Below are 22,281 nucleotides of genomic sequence, written 5' to 3'. Positions count from 1 at the left end.
GAGAAATTCAGTGCCCTGGGTGCAAGCCCTGAGAAGCCCAGCCCCAAGTGTTGTCACTTCAACATCCAGCAGCAACCCCCCACAGACCTCCCTCACCCTTCCCAGGCTGGCACCACAGGTTGCACCAGCTGCCTCTTGCCCTCATTCAGGCACCAGCCACAGCCTGGCCCAGAGGTCTCCTGCCCAGCATCATGTCACAGCCCAAACCTGCACACTCAGATGAGCATGGCACTTGTCACCCTCTCCCCATCCTTTCCCACCAGAGCAGGACCCAGGGAGCTCAGCCTCCCCTCTTTGAATGAAAACAAGCCAGTAACAGAGAGCAGCCCATGGAAGAGCAGCAGCAGAGCCCCCAGCACACTCTTTGCCATGATGGTCTCCTAAGCATATGCAGAGCCTTTCACAGGGTCTCCCAACAGCCCCTTCAGTATAACCTCTATGAACAAGCTGCCATGTGGTACCTGTGTGGGGTCACAAAAGCACAGCACCCAGCCAGCACCAGCTCTCCCAGGTGCAACTGGATCATCACCAAGTGTGAGTCTCCAGTGCCTGCTCCTCTCGGACTGGGGAAGTGGAGCTTTGATCTGCAGCAGCAGGAACGAGAAGGAAAGGGCAGAATAAGCAGAGCTGGGCTAAGGGCTCTAACAATGTGAAAAGTCCCAACACCTGCTCACCTGCAGGCTGTGGAAGCAGCAGCCACCAGGGACCACATGGGAAGAGGCTGCTCCCAGGTGAGGTTGGTTACCACCAGCTACCAGCCAACAATTTTAGGGCAATGAATGAAGGAGAGCTTAGAGCCAGCTCATCCAGCAGCTCTCTCTTGTCCCACAGCCACAGACAGCAAAGGCATGGCAGAGGTGAGAGAGCTCTCCCCAAGTGGCCCAGAGGGCTGCGATCATGGAATCGGAGACTGGTTTGGGTGGGAAAGGACCTTTAAAGCTCATCTGATCCAACCCCCTTGCCGTCAGCAGGGACATCCGCGGTTAGAGCAGGTTGTTCAGAGCCCCAAACAACCTGACCTGGAATGGTTCCAGGGATGGGACATTTCCCACCCCTCTGGGCAAACTGTTCGACACCACAGCCCCAGAGAGTGGGACATCATAGTCCCAAGAGCAGCGGCTGTCTCGCCGGTGCTAGAAACATCATCACCCCCAACGCCGGCCCCGGGGGAGCGATGCCTGCCCCGACCGCTCCTGCCCTCCTTGAAGCCGGTGCCGGTGGAGCCCCAGCGGTTTCCCACCCTGCAGTGACACCTGGCGGGGGCCAGCGCGTCCCCAGCCCCGGCCCCTAGCATCCCGCAGCGCCGCCGAGACCCTTCTCCGGGCGGAACCCGACGGGGCGGCCGCAGCCGGCGGCTCCGCGCTGCATCCCCGGCGGCTGAGGGCGCGGGCGGTGGGAGCGGCCCCGGTTCGCGGCGGCGGCGGCGGGGGCAGGAGAGCGGAGGGGGCTGGTCCGACCTGCCCGGGGGGTGGGGGTCGGTCGGGCCGGAGCGGCGGCTCCGCGTCTCTGACTCTACCCAATGAGAGCCCGCAGCACGCCGGGAGCCGGCGATATTTGGCTGCGGCCCCCGCGCTCCCGTCCCCAGAGCGTCCCCGTCCTCCGATCGGGGACCTCCATGGCCCGGCCCGGCCCCGCCGCCCGCCCCACGCCGCCCGGGGGGAGCCGGCCCCGCTAAGCGCCCCGGACCGGGACCCCGCGGGGACCACCGCCCAGCCCAACCCAGCACAGTCCAGCCCGGCACAGCCCAGTCCAGCCCAGCACAGCCCGGCCCGGCCCCGCCGCCCCCCCGCGCAGCAGCATGTTCCCGGGAGCGGGGGCCCAGCCGGGGCTCGCTCAGCAGCGCGGAGCCGGCAGCCGCGCCGCGGGACCGTGACGGGTAGTGCCCCCCCGAGGGGAGCGCGGGCAGGACCCTCCCTCTCCTTCCCTGGTCATTTCTCAGTCTGGAGCCCGCCCCGGAGAGATATGCTCAGCCCAAACCGCCTGGAAGCGTCTCCAGGGATTGCCGTGGCCCCCGGGCGTGCGGAGTGCGGAGCCTTCCCTCGGACGGCGGGCGCGGCCCCCGCGGCTCTGCCTGCCCCTGCTGCTGCTGCTGCTCGCCCTCACGCCCCGCGCCGACTCCTCGTGGTGGTGAGTGTCCGGCACCGGGATCGGGATAAGGATGGGGATGGGGACGGCGAATGCGGCCGTGGGCTGCGGCAGCGTCGGCGGCAGCGCAGCGAGTCCCGCCGAGCCAGAGCCCGACGTGCGGCCGGGGGAGCCCGATGAGGGGCAGCGGGAGCCAGAGGAGATCGGCCGGGGTTGAGCGGGTCCCCTGTTTCTCCCGCGCCGCCGGTCCCGGTCCCAGCCGGGAGCCCCGCGGCAGGACGGGTTTGGAGGTACCCTCGTCTCCACCTGCGGGGCGGCGGCGGCCCGGAGTCCCGGGGAAGCGGCAGAGTAGGAACTGCCGTCTTCCCGAGCCTGTCCCGGGGCCGGTATCGGGGTTTTGCCCGGAGCGCAGCCGCCTCGGTCCCCGTGCCCCGAAAGCGCCGCCGGGTGTTTGTCCTCCAGGGACCCCCCCGGCTCCCGCCAGGCTCCGTGCATTGGGACCCCTCCCACTCCCAGTCCGCTCCGGCAGGGCAGGGGCAGGATCAGCTCTTCGGTGGGGTTAGGAGCTGGGAAGCGGCAACAGCAGCGAGCAGCTTCCCGGATCCACCCTCAGCGATCCGGTGATCCCGGCGGAGATCCTGGGGGAGCTGCCGGGTCGCTGCGGGCTGCGGCATCGCCCCGCGCATTGTGTCACAGCTTCTCTGAGCGAGGGAGCTGCTGCTGGCCCTTGCTGGGATGAGATGAGGCTCTGAACAGCCAGAAATGATGCCACAGGAATAGCAGCCTTCTAGAAATTCATCACCTCCAGTCCCAGAGGCTCGAACAATGAAAATCCATGTGCAGAATGGGAGTAATTGGGGAAAACAACGGCTGTGAGGTTTTGGAAGCCACCCCGAGCTGCTTCAGTAGCTCAGTAACATGGGTGAAAACAACAGTTTGCTGAAGGAAAGTTCTCAGTGGCCCCCACCCTGTGAAAGTTCTCTCTGATCTCGTGGAGAACACTGTTTTCCACCCTAGCTCATCATCATTAGCACATCATAGTGGATGAAGCAGCGTTTAGCTAAATTCATCCCTTCTGCCTCAGAAGAACAGTGGTTTCTGGAATTCCTCAGCTACCGTGGAGCATGCTAGAAGGGCCCGGGAGCACTTCAGAGTGGGGCTGATAGCACAAGCATGCCCAGTGCTTGAGAGCACGTCTGGGCACGCAGCGGTCGTGGCCAGGCTGGCATCCCTGGCAGAGCCATCCCAGGGTGAGCTGTGGGGCTGGGAGGGAGCGGGGAGCCCAGGGGATGTGCCGCTCCGGCAGCGGGGATGCAGCCAGGCACCGAAGTGGATAGCGTGAGGAGAGACTTCACCCGCAGAGCAGCACAGGTTTTGGCGGGGAGGGGGCACCTAGAATGCAAACTGGCAATGGCAATGCCAACCCTTGCCATAGCCAGAAGAGATCTCCCACAGGCAGATCAGCTCACGAGGAACTGAAATCACTGGTGAGAAAATGAGTCACCACGGGCGAGTGTCAGGTCGATGCAGGCGCTGGCCTGGCCTCGGCCCCAGATCTGCCCCCACCCAGCAGCGTTGGCGCAGGCAGGGCCGCATCTGTGCGAGGGTGATGTGGCTGATGTGCTGCACGCTGAGGAAGGAAGGAAGAAGAGTCTTAGGGGCAGCAGAGAAGTTGGATTATTTAATTCTGCTATGCAGGAGGCTCGCTAGAAGCTGCAGAGCGGGTGTGTGGGGGAAAGTAGCTGGAAAAAGACAAGGTATCGAGTAGTGCCAGCATCATCTGCCCAGAGCTGGGCAGCTCTGGTAGCACACATGGGTGCTGGCTGCAGGGTGAAAATTATTCCTTTGGGAGGTGCATGAAAACCACCTCATTCCTTGCTGTTCTACCCCACTTTCCCCATCACCACTCCACCGTGGTCTCTGCCCTAATCCCAAGTGCACGTATCTTCCCCGCAGGCGGGAGGAAACCCAGCCACGTTCCAAGCCCCAGTAGCTGTGGCTTGCTGGGAAGAAGCTGAATTTAGCTCCCGCAGTGGTTTTGTGTTCACGGCTCGCAGACCCACTCCCGGGCTGGCAGCTTCTGGTTGGAAGGAGAAAGGGGCTCCTTGGCCGTGGGGTGGCCGGGCAGGGCTCCTCTGAACACTATCAGCAGGGAGAATTGGCCCTGAGGGACCTGAGGTATGCAACTTGAAAGACTCAATTACAACCCGAGCCTGTTTCAACTCTCAAGTTCAGGTTTTTTGGTCAGGCTTTCTCTTCTGGGGGGGGGGGGGGGGTGGGAAGGGGCAGAACAACCCTGAGCGAAGCCTCCAGCGGAGCGAGCGCCGTTCAGGGGGGGCCGTGTCAGCCCGGGCGAAATAGCCTCTGTGGATGGAATTGTGCTTTACTGAGAAGGGTTTCACCCAGCTGTGGCTTGGGGGGAAAAAGTTGTTCAGCGATTTACAGAGGTTTCCAGGCAAGCTCCTCAGCATTACTGATATTACAGCAAATACATTTGGCGGTGCATCATCGCTCCTTATTTTTATTATTATTGCCAAATTCTTCTAGGGATTCACACACAATAAACTTGTGGAAATAGAGGAAATGCTTCTCATTTTCAGAGCTGGCTCTCTTAAAGTAGATTAATAAGGGGAGGGGTGGGGGGGGGGTGGGGGGGAAATAGAAAAGAACCAAAGTGGGTCAGTTCTGATCACAGCCTATGGGGAGGAAATATCAACCAAATGTTTCTCCTAAACAACTGCACATTATTAATTTTCGGCGGCCTTGGCCCACGCTGCCTTGCAACATCGCCGGGAATTGGTGCGCTTGGTGCTCAGCAAAGAGTCCCTGGGTCTCTCTGTGTGTGGCTGTGCAGAGGGAACAGGCTTGGCCTGGCATGCTTGTGCCCAGTGACACCGCTTGGACCCCCAAGGCCACGGTGCCCAGCAGCGGGGGATGCGGGGCGCGGGGAGCGGCGTCGGGGCAGAAGTGCTCCCAAGCCGTCCCGTGTTCCTTAGCAACAAAATACCAGCTGAAACACAGATGGAAATTGAGATGGAATGTGATGGGGAAAATCCCTAAATCCCATTTAGGCTGGCATGCAGTCGGGCAAGGGGGAGCAGGGGCTGGCAGGGGCTGTGCCCTGCGAGGGGACCACGAGCCCCGAGAGCGGCCTCCGGCATTCCTGCCGCAAGATTGGGGAGAGATTAGGCCAACGATGCTTATAAACATCAACTGCGCAGTAAACAAACTCGGTGCAAATAACTAAGTAGGGCTTGCTCGCTATGGAGAGCCCTGGCTGGCTGCTCTGGTGTGGAAAGCCATCTGAGAGGGGAGGTTTGGTTGAAGCAAAATGTACACAAAGGCGTCTGCGCACACCCCCTGCACCCCACCCTCACACATAGCCGCCCGCTGCAAGCCCACGCCGCCCCCTAGCCCCCCGGCACACCAAATCCTCGTTAGCTAACTTGTTTATTGCTAACCACAGCCCTTGGAAACTCCAAATATTTAATTTCATCTGGCATTGGAACAGATGGGAGGCATCAGGCTCCCAAAGAGATAAAACAAATCTGTGGAAGGCAGGCCGGCGGAGGTCGGGGAGCGTGCAAGAGCCTGGCAGCCACGTGGGGATCTTCAAGGCGTCGGTGGGCTCTGGGGAAGCTGCTGCACCCTGGGGAGTGATGCCTAGGTGGGCACTGTCTTAGGGATGCTCTAGGTCAGCGTTAAGCAGCCATCAACCCCTGCATTCCTTCCTCAGCCAGGGAAGCAGGTTCTTGGCAGAGGGGTTGGATTAAAGGGCCCTTCAGGGGTCCCTCCCAGCCTAGACTGTTCCGTGCTTCATGGGGAGGTAGAATACACCAGGGGCAAATTATGAAGAAGGGGCACCCACTGCACCCTCTGAGTTAGAGCTGGGGTCAGGCTCTTCCCAAGGACTTAGCAGAACCCCCTCACTGCAGGTGGAGAAGGGCATGTTCCCTCCACCATGGGTAGGAAGGAGCTGTGCTCCCACAGCTGGTCCTCTCCAGGGTCTGTTGCGAGTTTCTGTCGCGACACCAGCGCTGGCTCCTGGGGCAGGTGCAGTGGATGGGCACAAGGGGTGATGGAAAATGGAGCCACAAGCAATGAGTGGATGTGGGCTGGAGGAGAGAGGGGCTGATTTAAGCAGGCATCACTCTGAGGTGTGTGGGAGGGGAAATAGCACCGGCAGGAATGTTTGAAATCAAGCCAAGGGAAAGACAGCTGCACGGAGGAGCTCCGCAGCTGGCCAGGTAATGGGGGTGCCGCTGACTCCCCCCTGTGCCAGCCTCAGCCGGGCAGCCCCGGCAGGGCTTCGCTGGCAGGAGGTTGCAGCAGCTCACGCAGTGGCTCTGAGTGCTGCATGTCCATAGTTCTCAATGCCATCCTGGAGCAGGGGATTGGAACCATCTGATCTTTAAGGTCCCTTCCAACCCAAACCACTCTAGGACCCCCTCCTCCACACGTTCCCCTAATACCAAGCTTGGCCAAGGGCTGTGCCAGGCGAGGTCCCAGGAGGGGAGCACAGGCTCTGTAAGGGGAGAGGATGGCGTGCAGTGCTTGGGCGATGTCGGAGGGCTCACGGCGGCTGCACGTTGGCTGCTGCAGAGCTCTTTGCGTGGCAATAAAAGCAGGAGGTCAGCGACCGGGAAGTCTTTATCCTGAGGAGCTCGCAGCTCGGCTGGCTGGGCAGCCACGCCGTGAAAAAGCAGTTTTAAAGTAAGGTCAGGCTGATGGAGGGCGACCCCTGTGGCCTTTGCAGCAGCCCTGGGTGTTCCTGGTCGGGGTGGTGGAACAGATGCATTCCCTCAGCCACTCGGCGCCGTCAGAATGATCCTAACTGTGTGCCTCAGTTCATTCTTCACTGGGGTCACTTTCACCTATGGGAAATCTTTCTTACAAAGAAATGCAGCAGGGAGAAGAGAAGAGAAGAGAAGAGAAGAGAAGAGAAGAGAAGAGAAGAGAAGAGAAGAGAAGAGAAGAGAAGAGAAGAGAAGAGAAGAGAAGAGAAGAGAAGAGAAGAGAAGAGAAGAGAAGAGAAGAGAAGAGAAGAGAAGAGAGAAGAGAGAAGAGAGAAGAGAGAAGAGAGAAGAGAGAAGAGAGAAGAGAGAAGAGAGAAGAGAGAAGAGAGAAGAGAGAAGAGAGAAGAGAGAAGAGAGAAGAGAGAAGAGAGAAGAGAGAAGAGAGAAGAGAGAAGAGAGAAGAGAGAAGAGAGAAGAGAGAAGAGAGAAGAGAGAAGAGAGAAGAGAGAAGAGAGAAGAGAGAAGAGAGAAGAGAACTAAAACCTTTCTGCTCTTCCAGACTCATTAGCTTTTGCTGTTGCTAATATGAGGTTCCAGAAGTGCCTGCAGCCCACCATGGGGAGTGCTGGCCTGGGTTCTGTGCCAACCTACAGAGCACACAAGATATGCCATGGATGAGAGAGGAACCACCCCTCCTGCTTTACCACCAGAGACTCTTTCCTCTCCCTTAGCAAAGTGCTGTGAGGTTTGGGGAGGGTAAAAATGAGATAGCATCTTTTTCATGGGCAGTTTGCTTTGTGTCCTTTTAACAGCCCTGAGGAACAGCTTCCACCTAGAACTAAGCAAGGTCTTGGTCACTGTTGCAGGGACACCAGGGTCCTTTTCTCCCTGTGCTGTTGTAACCTCCCACCCTCACTGGGGGCTTTGCTGCTCACCTGAGAGATATTCTGCACATACCACGTCCCACTTCACACCACAGCCAGGCTCCCAGGTCTCTCTTGATACACGATGCCAACAGCATACCTGAGGGAACAGCAGGGCAGGGTGCACAGCAGGGCAGGGTGCTCAGCAAGGCAGGGTGCTCAGCAGGGCCCAGCTCCCCAGGACCTCAGCCTTTGCCAGCATTTCAGCCCTTCCCACAGCCACTGCATCCCACAGGGATGCAGGAAAACCACAGAGGGGACTCTGACGAGGCAACAAAGGCACCCAGCTGGGAAAAAGGGTGAGACAAGGAGAAACAGAAAGAGCTTGGTGCAGAAAATGAGAGCTCTGCTCCTTGCCTGGCAGTGGTAGTGGCTCAGCATTATGATAACTAAAAATTATTCAAGTGAGACTAACACTCTCACCACACAGAGTGGTGGCTCTCAGTGAGGAAATTAGGACTATTAATCATTCCAAGGCGTTAACAATTCCAGCAGGCCAGGATGGCCCCGTTCCCAGTGGGGCTTAATCAAATACTGGGGGGTTATAATAATAAAATAGCATCTCAGATGTCTGCAGCCCCCCCTGACACACACCTTGCAACCCAGAGTGCTATAAATTGTCTGCCCACAGCCAGGGAGAGCAGAGGAAGGAAGGTGCAGCATCCTTGGGAAGTATGCGAGGAACTTGAGGAGGTGAAAGTCTGCCAGGGGCAGTGGAATTCACTCTTAATCAGGCAGGGAGGCAGAGAGGTTGGATCTGATCCTATCTGCTAGAGGTGTCTCCAGTTGCTGCCTGGGGCTTTCCAGACTCCCACCAAGACACAGATTTGCTGTTGGCTCAGCGGGATAGGGAAGAGAACTGAAACCAAGGCTGTTTGGCTCCTAGTTTGGTCTCTCAGGACAATCAGTGTGGTGGTCACAAGAGCCACAGGGGTTGGAGTCAGCTTTCCCAAGGGAAGGACTCCAGCAGTTTGTGATGCCACCAAGGTGCCAGCCCATGCCCTGGTCTCACCCTCAGCAGAGCTCTTGGAGCAGAAGCCAGCAGCAAAAAGAAGCTGTGCAAAACCAGGTCACAGCCCCAGCCTGGGGGATTGCACAAGAAGCTGAGCATCTCCCACCCAGGGAGACAGGAAGCAAGGCAGCACCACCTCCCCCAGCACTGATCCGGGAGAGGAGGCTGGCGATGCCCTCATGGGCACACGTTGTGTCAGAAGGGGTACAGCCAGACCACACTTCACCTGGGCATGGACAAGGGGAGCTCTGGGGGCTTCACAGCACTGAATTTGCAGAAAGACAGAGGAACTCCCAGCACTGTGATGGTGGAGCCTAAACCAGGGCCAGTGCACCCCTCCCAGGGCTTTCCCAGGAGCAGGAGGCATTCAGGTCACCACAGCACCTTCTGGAGCAAGAGGAGAACCACTGCTGCAGGCATTGTCCTGAGCTGGGACCAAGCCCCACTCAGAGCTCAGCTCCTGGGCATCTGCTGGCACTGATGGGCTGGGCAGGGACTCAGAGCTCAGCCTTTCTGTCACATCTGGTGGGACAGTTGCATGTGGCAGGCAGTCAGTGGCCATCAGAGGACACAGCATGGAGATGCAGCTTGTCATGGCCACGAAGGTCACCTTGGTGCTTTTCTTGCTCCTTGCTTTTAGGGATTTGGTGGTGGTGGTGGTTTGAATCAGGCTTGGCCATGTTCAGAGCCCCAAGAGCTGTTCTGCACACACAGTGCCAGGCTGCCACATCTCCTTATACTGAGGAGAGAAGAGCCACTCATGCTTTGCCACTGAGCCAGGGGTTGCAGACAGATGGGAAAGTTTTCAGGATCCTTGGGAAGAGAGGAGCTGCAGGAAGGAGACCTGGTACACTGCCATCCCTTTGCAGCCATCAACTCTCCCTGCATTAATGAGTGACAACGAGGAAGCCTCATGCCTCAGCTCTTGGGTGGCACAGCTGTGGTGGCCCTGGCTGGGAAGGCCACAAGGTGAACCCTGTGCCACCTGCCGTGCCAGGGATACTCAGATTCATCCTGGCTGAGCTTCTCCATGCCTGGGGTCTGCCTTACTGCATCCCCAGCACTGCTTGCATGGGCATCCTTGTCCCAACAGAGAGTTAACCTGCAAGGGTGACTTGGTGAAGCCCAGACTGCATCAGTCATGGACTCATTCATCTCCAGTTGTGCCTCTGCTGGTGCTGATTCAGCCACAGTTTCACCACAGTGGGAGCTTGCAGCATCTCAGCAGCTGTTTCAGTTCTAAAGCAGAGCACAAATTTTCACATTTTGAGATTTGCCTGAGAGTGGCAATTCCAGAACTGCCCTTTTGCAATCGAGCAATGCTCTAATTGCTGGGGTGCTTTTGGTTTTTTGCAGAGCAGTCCCCTTCTGCTAGCAGCTGGAGAACCACCCCCACAGCTCCAGAGCCCATTTGCTCCCCTAGCCAGGCTGATGCTGACCTGTTTGGGGCTGGTCCAGGCTGCCAAAGAGCTCTGCTTTCTCCAGGGGAGAAGTTCTCATCAGCCTGTGCTAAGGTGCTTTGGGCTCTGGCTGTGCTCCTGCTCTCCCCCTGCCTCACCAGGGGTACTGGGGCTTTGGGTCTTTCCTGCTAAAGATCTCAGCAGCTGGGAAGAGGCACACACCGTTCAGTTCACTGATTCAGAAAGATCCCAGCCCTCTAAAGATGGAGAAGAAACAAAGCATCCTGAGAGCTGATCCTTGGGACAAGATGCAGCAGATCCCACATGCCGCTGCGGGGATCCCCTCCTAGCCCGCAGGGAAGAGGGAGGAAAGCAGCCATGGGGAGGAGAGATCTGAGCTGCTCAGGCTTCCACCAAAGCAGAGCTGAGGGCAGAGGCACAGCATTGGCCACAGAGCCCTGCGAGAGCTCCCGGAGGAGCCTGCGAGCCCCGAGGGAAGCCAGGCAGGCGGCGGTGGGAAGTGCGGGAGCAGGACACAGCACGGCGTCGAGCCACGGACAGGGCTTAGACAAGATTTCTGCTGCCAAGTAAATAGATGCGGCTGCCTCTGATTTGCATGTTTATCTTAGAAGCAATTTAGGTTTCTCCTTGTTTACAAGAGCCGAAGTCAGCAGACTCTTAGAATAAGAACTACAACTGGGAGCCAAGATGTGACAGTTGTCTCCTGTTCCCCCGAGCATCGCAGCGGCCACGCTCCGGGCTGTTGGGAAAGAGCCTCGGCTGCATCCCTGCTCCGAGCTGTTGGGAAAGAGCCTTCCCTGCATCCCTGCTCCGAGCTGTTGGGAAAGAGCCTTCCCTGCATCCCTGCTCCGAGCTGTTGGGAAAGAGCCTCGGCTGCATCCCTGCTCCAAGCTGTTGGGAAAGAGCCTTTCCTGCATCCCTGCTCTGAGCTGTTGGGAAAGAGCCTCGGCTGCATCCCTGCTCCAAGCTGTTGGGAAAGAGCCTTTCCTGCATCCCTGCTCCGAGCTGTTGGGAAAGAGCCTCGGCTGCATCCCTGCACTGGGTGTTGGGAAAGAGCCTCGGCTGCATCCCTGCACTGGGTGTCGGGAAAGAGCCTTCCCTGCATCCCTGCTCCGAGCTGTTGGGAAAGAGCCTCGGCTGCATCCCTGCTCCAAGCTGTTGGGAAAGAGCCTTTCCTGCATCCCTGCTCCGAGCTGTTGGGAAAGAGCCTCGGCTGCATCCCTGCACTGGGTGTTGGGAAAGAGCCTCGGCTGCATCCCTGCACTGGGTGTCGGGAAAGAGCCTTCCCTGCATCCCTGCTCCGAGCTGTTGGGAAAGAGCCTCGGCTGCATCCCTGCTCCAAGCTGTTGGGAAAGAGCCTTTCCTGCATCCCTGCTCCGAGCTGTTGGGAAAGAGCCTCGGCTGCATCCCTGCACTGGGTGTTGGGAAAGAGCCTCGGCTGCATCCCTGCTCCAGGCTGTTGGGAAAGAGCCTCAGCTGCATCCCTGCACTGGGTGTTGGGAAAGAGCCTCGGCTGCATCCCTGCTCCAGGCTGTTGGGAAAGAGCCTTCCCTGCATCCTTGCACCTGGCAGTTAGGAAAGCCTCAGCTGCTTTCCTGCACTGGGCTGCTAGGGGAGGAGGGCAGGGAGCAGCAGGGCTGGATGACACAGGCTCTGGGAGCACTTGCCTCTGCAAGGTGAAGGCTCCAGCCTCTCAAGCTGAAAGCTCCAGCCTCTGCTACTGCTGCTGCACAAGTCGCTCGGTGCAGGAGAAGGGAAGGGAGGACAGGAGCTGGGATCCAGTGTCCCTGTGGCAGTGACAGGATCTGGGATCTGATGTCCCTGTGGCAGCAGAGTGCTTCCCGCAGCTCTGTTGGTTAGCACCCTTCTCCTGGCAGGTGGGAGCCGGTGGGAAATGCAGTGAGGTCGGGACTGCAGGTGGATTTGCAAGGAATAACTGATGCAGCATCCTGCAGCCAAGAGCTATCCGAGGGGGTCGGTGCCAGCCCCTCTCCTGGCTGAGCAAACAGACCCCAGGACCTCGCAGGAGGCAGCATCCCACGGAAGCCTGTCTGACAGGCTGGGGATCATGATCCCCACAGGCACTCGATTAACTTCCTCCCTCCATCCCAGCACTCACAGCCTGCTTCTGCCGTTCCTGACCTACAGAAGTCCAGGTCCGAGCAGCCTGCAGCATTAGGAGCAGTTCTCTCCCACAGGCTTTGCCGAACTCAGCGCCTGGGGAATGTTCTTTTCTTTCTGCTCCTGCTATAAAAATGCAGATCCCCCCCCCCAGAGTGCAGCATTTCACTTCCAGCAGAGCCTCGTGCTTTAAACTGGAAGCTGTGATAAGGCAGCTGGGGGGGGGGGGATGACACACTTCTCAGAACAGCCATTGTCCACTGCCTCTTGCAGTGGTTTTCAAATGTCACAGGCTTTGAGAAATGGAACTGGAAGGGATGCTTTAATCAATCCAAAACAAATGTTTTGGGGTTGTTTTTTTTTCCCTCCTCCCAAAATTCTGCTTGGCAGAGTTTTCCATGTTCCCTGTCACGCTCCATTTCAGAGTGACTGAGGAAATGGAAGATCTCTGCCTCACCAGGATGGCTGCAGCCCATCCAAGGCACGTGAGGAATTGTCCCCCTCGTTGTGCCATGCTGCTTCCCAGCACCCCAGCAACCGTGGGGTGGGCTTCAGGATGTCATCTCTGACAGAGGACTGCTGGTACCACGGCAAATGCACTGCTGGTTTGCAGCCCCAAGCAGAGGGAGGTGCAGCCCCTGAGCTGGGCTGCTGTGAGGTGCTCCCTCAGCAGTTGGTGCCCTTCGCTCTGCTCTCCTTCCACTTTCTCCTGCTGATAATGTTTGCTCTGCTCTGAGTGTTTGGCAGGAGAATTAATGAGGAGTAATTAGCTCAGCGTGAAAAAAGGGAGTGCCTGGTGTTATCTTGTCTGGAGGCTTTGCCTTGATCTGTCTCCCAGGGCTGGGCTGGCCTGGGCAGTGCTTTATCTGCCAGCTCTCCTCTGCCCCCATGTCTGCCCTGCTTACAGCCCACCAAAGCCCAGTGCCACAGCTCAGCAGCGTTGGGGACAGGAAGGGGACAGGGTTCTCCCAAGCTTCCCAGTGAGGTGGCCCATCAAAGACAGTTTTACCCAGCAAAGGAGACCTTTGGCTACTGCTGCAACCTCCATCCTGCAGCACCCTGGGCTCCCAGCAGCCTCATCCCAGCTCCTGGCAGCACGGGCAGGCACACATCTGCTATCCCCATCCTCAGTGGGAGCAGGCAGACAGGGCAGAATGGATTCAGGGACATGGAACCTGGCCAAGCTTCCTACTGGGTCTCTGCAGCTCCGCTGGAGGCTGGTGGCCCATGCCATCACCCTGCTGGTGGGTGCTTCTCAGCCCCCACGAGTGAGACAATTCAATGCCCACAGTTGGCATTGTCTGATGAGCTCCTGTTGGCTCTTCTGTCCTGAATGGCTTCTGCTGTCTCCCTGTGCCCCTGCTGCAGGGTGAGAGGCTGGTGGGCACGATGCGAGTCACGCTCGCTGGCCCCCGCTGGGGCTGGCAGAGCCGTGGGGAGCCTGGTTTATGATCCTCAGCTCCAGCCTGGGATGACCTCGTGCCTCTGCCAGTGTTTAAACAAAATGTTGTGGAAAAGGGAACAGATCCCCTTCGCTCTCCCTGCTCCCAGGGCTTCCCTGAGCCTGGGGCTGAGAGAAGGCCAGAGAGAGACAATGAAATAGTGCCCAAGCTTGCAGCTTTTGATTATTATTAAAGGAATTGTCTTACTTCCACTCAGAGGGGGTGTGTGTGGGGGGGTGTATAAACATTTGAATCCCACCCAACCCTCATCCCTCCCAAGCAGAATCACAGCTCTGCACTCAGTGGCAGACTCCAGCCTCTGGCACCAGCAGCAGCTGCCTGGCTGGGGAGAGCGGGCAGCCTGGGGGTGGAAAGTTCCACGTTGTGCCTTTGTCCAGGTGGGTGTGAGGCTGTGGGGCAGAGCCCAGTCCCTCCCCATGACAATGGTTCTTGGCCAGTCTGTGGTTTGCACACAGTCCTTCTGGTGCCAGCTCCAGCCCTCTTTGCACTGCTGCAGGGAGGGGACTGGGGTGCAGGCAGGGCACGGGCAGGGCAGGAAGCACGATCCAGCTCTCCCAGTTATCCAGCTTCAGGGCACCACCAGCACTGCTCACCAGTGCACCGGGGACTAGGGGTCACAGTGTGAACAAGGACTACAGCAACAAGAGCTGAAGCCTGCCTCTCTTTCTGCCCTACCTGAGCATCACACAGTGCCTGTGCCATGGCCTGTTGGTCCCACAGCATACCCCAGCCAGGTCACAGGCAGAAGGGATCACAGAGCCTGTGCTGGCCACGCTGGACTTCATCCTGCTGTGCTCAGCAGAGCAGGGCTGGGATGTAGGGAAGGGGCTGGGAGGGAGGTTTTGCACATCAACAGGTTCCTCTGCTACAGCCCCAGGGGCCCACAGGGAGCTTGCCATTTCAGGGATACAGAGCCCAGGAACTGCAGCACCCACAGCTGGGTGTCTCTGGGGGCAGAGGGACTCCCCAGGGCCCCCCATTTTCCCCCACAGGGATGTACACACAGGGCTGAGCTTTGCCTGCCTCGGGCTGCTGCAGCTCGGGATTAGTTTGTCAAACACAAAGAGCAAATCCCAGCCATGGTGATGGCTCAGCAGTGCCCTGTCTGAACCCAGCACCAGGCAGGTCTCACCCTGCTCCACAGCTGCCCAGCTCGCCCATGCTGAGGATGCTGCAAGGAGGAAAGGTTGCCCTGGGAGAATCCTCTTGGCAGGGCCCAGAGGAGCTGTGACACAGCTGGAAATCAAAGAGGGAAAGGAGGATCACAGAATGTTAGGGGCTGGAAGGGACCTCGAGAGATCATCCAGTCCAACTCCTCCTGCCAGGGCAGGATAACCTATGCCAGGTCACACAGGAACACATCCAGGCAGGTCTTGAATACCTCCACAACCCCTTTGGGCAGCTTCTTCCAGTGTTCTGTCATCCTCACAGGGAAATAATTCTTCCTCCTATTTCCATGGAACTTTTCATGCCTCACCTTCCACCCATTGCCCCTCATCCTGCCCCTGGGCATCGCTGGGCAGAGCCTGGCTCCATCCTCCTAGCACTCACCCTTTATGTATTTGTAAACATGAACGAGGTCAGGGAGAGCAGCAGGTTGAGCAGCCCTGAGAGCAGCCCAGAGCCAGCTGCTGAGCCCCGAGGCCCAGGGTGAAATTCCCCTTGGTCTGAGAGATCAGGAGATGCTCCCTCAGCGGGATGTGGCTGCGGGGAGCTGGAGCCCCGCAGCAGGCTGTAACCTGACCCTCGTCTCTCTCTCTCTCTCTCGCAGGTACATCGGGGCGCTGGGCGCCAGGGTGATCTGCGACAACATCCCTGGGCTGGTGAACAAGCAGCGGCAGCTGTGCCAGAGGTACCCTGACATCATGCAGTCGGTCGGGGAGGGAGCCAAGGAGTGGATCCGGGAGTGCCAGCACCAGTTCCGGCACCACCGCTGGAACTGCAGCACCCTGGACCGGGACCACACCGTCTTCGGCCGCGTCATGCTGCGAAGTAGGTTCTGCCCCCTGCCCGTCCCACTGCCACGCGCCTGCTCCCCCTGGGAGTCTCTCCTCTGGCCAGGCTGCCGTGCCAGGTGGCTTGGGTTACTCCCTTGGGAGAGCTTTGCCTTCCCCTGTAAATTAATCAAGCAGTAATGGGAGCAGAGCGCCGCGTTTGGAAGAGCTGCACCAGATGAGATGGAGCAAGGGGGGGGGGGGGGGGGGGGCAGCACTTGGGGGAGAATGGGGAAGGAGGAGACACCTCCGGAGAACAGGCTCCTATGTAAACAGTAATGGGATATATAAATATTTGGAGAGCAGGGTTGGCCAGGACTCAGCAGTTCACGTGGGAACTGGCTGTTCCCTTGCATGGCAGGGGAGGCAAGGCAGAGCTGCAGCTCCACTCCTCGCTTCGGCTTCCCAGGTGGAGTAGGACCAGGGCTGCAGGCATTCCCCAGCCCTGCACCACTGTCTGGGCTCAGACCCCGCCCAGGAGGAACCTTCTCACTCCAGGTGAGGGATGGATACAGGACAAGCAGGAAGGGATCCATGGAAAGGCACCACGAGGATAGGATCAGGGGTAGTTCCAGAGCAGAAGCAGCATTGTGGGCCCCAGCCGCACCCGGGAGGGCTCCAGCAGCGAGCAGACCTTGGGAAGGGGTGGGAGCCCCGGTGCCAACAGCAGCACTGTGGGACAGATGCTGCTGCTGCGCCCTGTGACGTGCTGGGGCGCATCCAGCCACGCGGCCTCCAAATCAAAGGCGTCTGGGAACAGCCGGGAGCAGCTCATATGGAGGACATGTGAGGAGCTGGGGATGGGGGGCTTGCTCCCAGCTGGTGGGGGGAAGGGGCGGGGTGGGGTGGACGAGATGCAGAGCTGCGAGCCAGACCCTCGGAGAGGAGCTGGCCGGAGGGAAGGGGGCTGCAAGCTCCGGGGCACAGCACCCACCCTGCCTGCTCTCAGCTTCTTCGTCCTGCAGCGGCACCTTTGCTGCTGCCCATGTCCTCTCCTGGCAAAGGATGGGGAATGAGGAAAGCTCCTCGGCCACAGCCCCATCCTGCGAGGCCCAAAGAGAGCTCTGCTGCCTTTGAAGTTGCTTTCAAAGGCTTCTTCGAACTGGAGAGGAGCATGGTTTTGATTTGCAGCTTCTTTTACAGCATTATAAAAACAGCTGCGAACTCAAGGCAGAGACATAAAATAGCAGCAGCAAAGCTGTGCCAGGCGGGGAGAGCCCAGCCTGGCCACAGCCAGCACCAGCTCCCAAGCTTGGCATCAGCCACCGCCAAAGGGTGCTGGTGGGTCCTGCAGCCTCAGAACCGTGGGCACCTGCATGGCCTCTGAGTTGCAGGTGGCAGAACCACAGAATGTTAGGGGCTGGAAGGGACCTCGAGAGATCATCCAGTCCAACCCCTCCTGCCAGGGCAGGATCACCTATGCCAGGTCACACAGCAACACATCCAGGCAGGTCTTGAATATCTCCACAACCCCTTTGGGGAGCCTGTTCCAGTGTTCTGTCATCCTCACAGGGAAATAATTCTTCCTTCTGTTTCCATGCAATTTCCCATGCCTCACCTTCCACCCATTGCCCCTCGTCCTGTCCCTGGGCATCGCCGAGCAGAGCCTGGCTCCATCCTCCTGGCACTCACCCTTTATGTATTTACAAACATGAATGAGGTCAGGGAGAGCAGCAGGTTGGGCAGCCCTGAGAGCAGCCCAGAACCAGCTGCTGAGCCCCGAGGCACAGGGTGAAATTCCCCTTGGTCTGAGAGGTGCCAGCAGAGCCAGGGCTGGACTCGGTGGCCAGCAGAGCCGGTTGGACTTGCCCAGCGGCGAGTCGGTCTTGCCCCAGCCGGGCAGGTACCGCCGCGCAGTGCCCTGCTCCCGGTTGGGCTGCAGGCGCCTGGCACGGCCTGGCAGGCTCAGTCCCCACCCCTGTCCCTCTCCCCGCGGCAGGCAGCAGGGAGGCCGCCTTCGTCTACGCCATCTCCTCGGCGGGGGTGGTCTACGCCATCACGCGGGCCTGCAGCCAGGGCGACCTGAAGGCCTGCAGCTGCGACCCCCTGAAGCGAGGCCGCGCCAAGGACGAGCGCGGGGAGTTCGACTGGGGCGGCTGCAGCGACAACATCCACTACGGCATCCGCTTCGCCAAGGCCTTCGTGGACGCCAAGGAGAAGAGGGTGAAGGACGCCCGGGCGCTGATGAACCTGCACAACAACCGCTGCGGGAGGATGGTGAGCGCCGCCCTGCCCCCACGGGGCACCCCCCAGGGCATCTCCGCAGGGCAGCGGGCACCGGGAGCACCTCGGGGGTAGGAGCCGGACCCTGGGTGGCCGCAGAGGGCAGGTTCTGCTGTGGATGGGGGCAGGGCGCTACCCTTGCCTTCCCAGCGCCCCCAGCATGCTCTGCCCAGAGGACAGCCCCATGGGGATTCATGGATTGCATCAGATTGGAAGAGACCCTCGAAGGTCATCTTGTTCCACACCCCTGCAGTCAGCAGGGACACTTCCAAGTAGATCAGGCTGCCCAGGGACACAGCAGTTCCTTACCATGAGGGTGGTGGAACACTGGAATGGGTTGCCCAGGGAGCTGGTCGAGGCTGCATCCCTGAAGCTATTCAAGGTGAGGCTCAACAGGGATCTGGGCAAGCCTGACCTTGATCAAAGCCCCTTCCCAGCACCACTACTGCCCATCCCTGGTGAGCCCAGGCTGTCCCCAGGGTGAGTGACCCATGGTTCTGAGCAAACTGATCTAGTGGAGGATGTCCCTGCTGACAGCCAGGGGGGTTGGACTGGATGACCTTTGGAGGTCCCTTCCAACCCAAACCATTCTATGAGTCTATGAAGTGGATGTGGGACACATCAAGTGGCTCAAGGGATGGCAGTACTTTGCTTACCTTTGCCCCCAGCATGTGTCCTTGCTGGTGCTGGCATCAGTGACAGTGGGAATGCATCCCCCCTTCCCACGAAGAGCCAGGGCTGATGGGCTGTAGTGTGGTGGGTTGAAAGTTTGCCCCCACCCCTCCCCAACATTAGCTTTGCCAGACCAGCTCAGTGGGAAGCAAACAAAAGCTGGGGACAAGCAGCCCCCAGGCGTGGTGCCTGACACCGGGGCGGTGGCTGCTCCCCACGGCGTCCCTCCCTCTTCCCACAGGCAGTGAAACGCTTCCTGAAGCTGGAGTGCAAATGCCACGGGGTGAGCGGCTCCTGCACGCTAAGGACTTGCTGGCTGGCAATGTCGGACTTCCGGAAAACAGGAGATTACCTGAGGAAGAAGTACAACGGAGCCATCCAGGTGACCATGAACCAGGACGGCACCGGCTTCACGGTGGCCAACAAGAACTTCAGGAAGCCCACGAAAACAGACCTGGTGTATTTTGAGAACTCACCTGATTACTGCGTGATGGACAAGTCAGCAGGTAAAAAACACAGAACACAGAACCAAGAAGGTTGGAAAAGACCTCAGAGACCATCAAGTCCAACCTCTCACCCAACACCTCATGACCGCTAAACCATGGCACCAAGTGCCACATCCAACCCCCTCTTGAGCACCTCCAGGGATGGGGACTCCACCACCTCCCTGGGCAGCACATTCCAGTGGCTAACAACTCCCTCTGGGAAGAACTTTCTCCTCACATCCAGCCTAAACTTCCCCTGGCACAGCTTAAGACTGTGTCCTCTTGTTCTGGTGCTGCTTGCCTGGGAGAAGAGACCAACCCCTTCCTGGCTACAACCTCCCTTCAGGTAGATGTAGACAGCACAAAGCTCTGCTCACTGCCCAGCTCCTCCTCCCCTCCCAATAGTCCAGCAGCTCCCAGCTCACTCTCCAGCTCTGGGCAGCAGCAGTTGCTAGCTCCAGCCATGGGTGTGGGGAAGAGGCTGTGCAGGGCATCACCGATGCTGCATCCCTGGCCAGGCTCACTGCCCATGCTATAACCTGCACCCTTAAAGCAAGCACAGGCTCTACAGCCTCTTCCCAGCCCTTGGAAGCCACACTGTGGCACAATGGATGGATGTTAGGAAGAAGTTCTCCCCAGAAAGAGAGATTGGCCATTGGAATGTGCTACCCAGGGAGGTGGTGGAGTCACCACCACTGGAGGTGTTTAGGAAGGGACTAGATGGGGTACTTGGTGCCATGGTTTAGTTGATCAGATGGTGTTGGATAACAGGTTGGACTTGATGATCTCAAAGGTCTCCTCCAACCTGGTCTGGTCTATTCTATTCTATTCCATGTAATGAGGTTTCACTGCTGCCAAGGCAGTCATGTTCAAGGTCACAGAATGTTAGGGGTTGGAAGGGACCTCCAGAGATCACTGAGTCCAACCTCCCTGCAAAGCAGGATCACCTAGAGCAGGCTGCACAGGAACACATCCAGGCAGGTTTTAAAAGTCCCCAGAGAAGGAGACTCCACAACCTCTCTGGGCAGCCTGCTACAGTGCTCCACCACTGTCACACTACAGAAGTGTCTCCTCGTGTTGAGGTGGAGCCTCCTGTGTTCTAGCTTGTACCCATGGCTCCTTGTCCTACCACTGGGCACCAGTGAAAAAAACTGGTGCCTTCATCTTGCCACCCACCCCTCAGATATTCATAGAATAGAATAGAATGGAATTGACCAGGTTGGAAAAGACCTTTGAGAACATTGAGTCCAACCTGTCACCCAACAGCATCTAATCAACTAAACCATGGCTCCAAGTGCCCCATCCAGTCTCTTCCTAAACACCTCCAGTGCTGGTGACTCCACCACCTCCCTGGGCAGCACATCCCAATGGCCAATCTCTCTTTCTACAAACAATTTCTTCCTAACATCCAGCCTAAACCTCCCCTGGTGCAGCTTGAGACATTGATTAAGATCCTCTCTCAGCCTTCTCTTCTCAAGTCTAACCAGCCCCAGGTCTCTCAGTCTCTTTTCACAGGAGAGATGTCCCATTGCTGATGGCAGATCACAACCTCTCAGCATGGTGGGGGTTGGCAGGGACCTCTGGAGATCTTCCAAGCCCAACCCTGCTGCCAAAACAGGGTCACCCACAGCAGGCTGCCAGAATCATAGAACTGTTAGGGTTGGAAGGGATCTCAAGGATCAGCCAGTTCCACCCCCCTGCCATGGGCAGGGACACCTCCACACCACAGCAGGTTGCTCACAGCCACGTCCAGCCCGGCCTTAAAAATCAGAGAACAGCTATGGGGCGGGAGGGTGGAGGGGGGGGGAGGTAGTGGAGGAAGCACTTGAAGAAGGAACCCCGCCTTGAGCCACTCTCCCTTCCTCCTGCAGGCTCGCTGGGCACGGCGGGGCGCGTCTGCAGCAAGCTGTCGCGGGGGACGGACGGCTGCGAGGTGATGTGCTGCGGGCGGGGGTACGACACCACCCGCGTCACCCGCGTCACCAAGTGCGAGTGCAAGTTCCACTGGTGCTGCGCTGTGCGCTGCAAGGAGTGCGAGGACACTGTGGACGTGCACACCTGTAAAGCACCCAAACGGGCCGAGTGGTTGGACCAGACCTGAGCCGACGGAGCACGGAGGGGAAGAGGCTGCCGCCAGCTCCGCCTCGCAGTCTTTTTTTCTTTAACCCCTTGTCCTCCCCCCCCGCCCCCCAACCCCGAGGGCTGCGATGTTCTGGGAGCTGTAGTTCGACTGCATGGCTTTTTATTTAAGTAAATTCTGCAAAGCACTAAAAAGAAAACACACCCAAAACCACAAAAAAAGAGGACTACATTTCCCAGGAGGTACCGTGGCCCCTGCCACTTGCTCAGCAAAACCAATCCCCTACACCTAGGAGGAGTCTGCAATCCTTGCTTCGACTGTGAACCTGCTGCTGCCCTGGGTTCTCTCTGCAAGGGGACGGTGCAGTCGGCACGGGCTGGGGGGACCGAGCGTCAGGAGGCAGTGGCTGAGGACACCTGCACCTCCCCAGAGAGCTGACCTTGCAGTTTCACCAGCAAAAGCCACTCGTTGAGAACCATCCACCCTTGCAGGAAGCATCCTTTGCAAGGCCAAGGATGGGTGTCACGGACCGTGAGACAGCTCCACGATCTCCCTCCCCCGCCCCCGGCAGACCTGGCGCTCACTGCTGACCCTGCTGAGCAGAGCGGCCTCTGCAGGAGGCTTCTCTCCCTGTCTCCCCACCAAGGCGACAAGAGGAGCTGTAAATTGGGACTGAAACCTGAGGGACTGCACAAGGACAAGGGCCAACCCCGATGCTGGTGGCCACAGAGGGCTAAAGAAAGCAAAAGGAGTCTGTGCAGGTCCTGGTAGGTTCTGGAGCCAGACACCAGAGCATCTCTGTAAAGCTCACCTGTATGTTGTGTATACTGCTTACTGTTTTAAGTCAAAATTCATTATAAACCTGTATCAGAAAATGACCTCCTTTGCTTTTTGAATTCCCACCCCCCCAGCTGGGCATGTTCCCAGAGCAGGAATCAGCCCCATGAGTTTCTGCTTCCTCCTCACCTGCAGCTCCCAGGGGCTTCCTGCTGAGTCTGCCACAGAGCAGAGCCCCAGCACCCAACATCCAACAGCCCTGGGGAGCCCTTCACAAGCAGCAGCACGC

General features: G+C 58.6%; 2 protein-coding genes across 2 annotated transcripts in view; one reads left to right on the top strand and one right to left on the bottom strand.

Annotated features, from left to right (window-relative positions):
• Window positions 1-1,617, bottom strand: part of KCND3 (potassium voltage-gated channel subfamily D member 3) — a 130,141-nt gene extending 128,524 nt beyond the window's left edge. The window contains exon 1 of the mRNA XM_068159410.1: window positions 1,517-1,617. Coding sequence (XP_068015511.1) covers window positions 1,517-1,617 — 101 coding nt within the window. The remainder of the gene's footprint in view (window positions 1-1,516) is intronic.
• On the top strand, window positions 1,556-22,104 carry WNT2B (Wnt family member 2B). The gene is given in 6 exon segments (XM_068159567.1): window positions 1,556-2,058; window positions 2,060-2,127; window positions 15,533-15,753; window positions 17,695-17,972; window positions 18,892-19,156; window positions 21,007-22,104. Coding segments are annotated over 6 exon segments (1,158 nt in total). The 5' UTR covers window positions 1,556-1,962; the 3' UTR covers window positions 21,237-22,104.
• The last annotated feature ends 177 nt before the right edge of the window (window positions 22,105-22,281 follow it).

The sequence above is a fragment of the Melanerpes formicivorus genome, unplaced genomic scaffold, assembly GCF_026170545.1.
Source record: "Melanerpes formicivorus ecotype bairdi unplaced genomic scaffold, bMelFor1.0.p_v2 SCAF_46, whole genome shotgun sequence".
Lineage (NCBI taxonomy): Eukaryota > Metazoa > Chordata > Aves > Piciformes > Picidae > Melanerpes > Melanerpes formicivorus.
The sequence above is the reverse complement of the archived record's forward strand: the minus strand, read 5'-3'. Positions and strand labels throughout refer to the sequence as shown.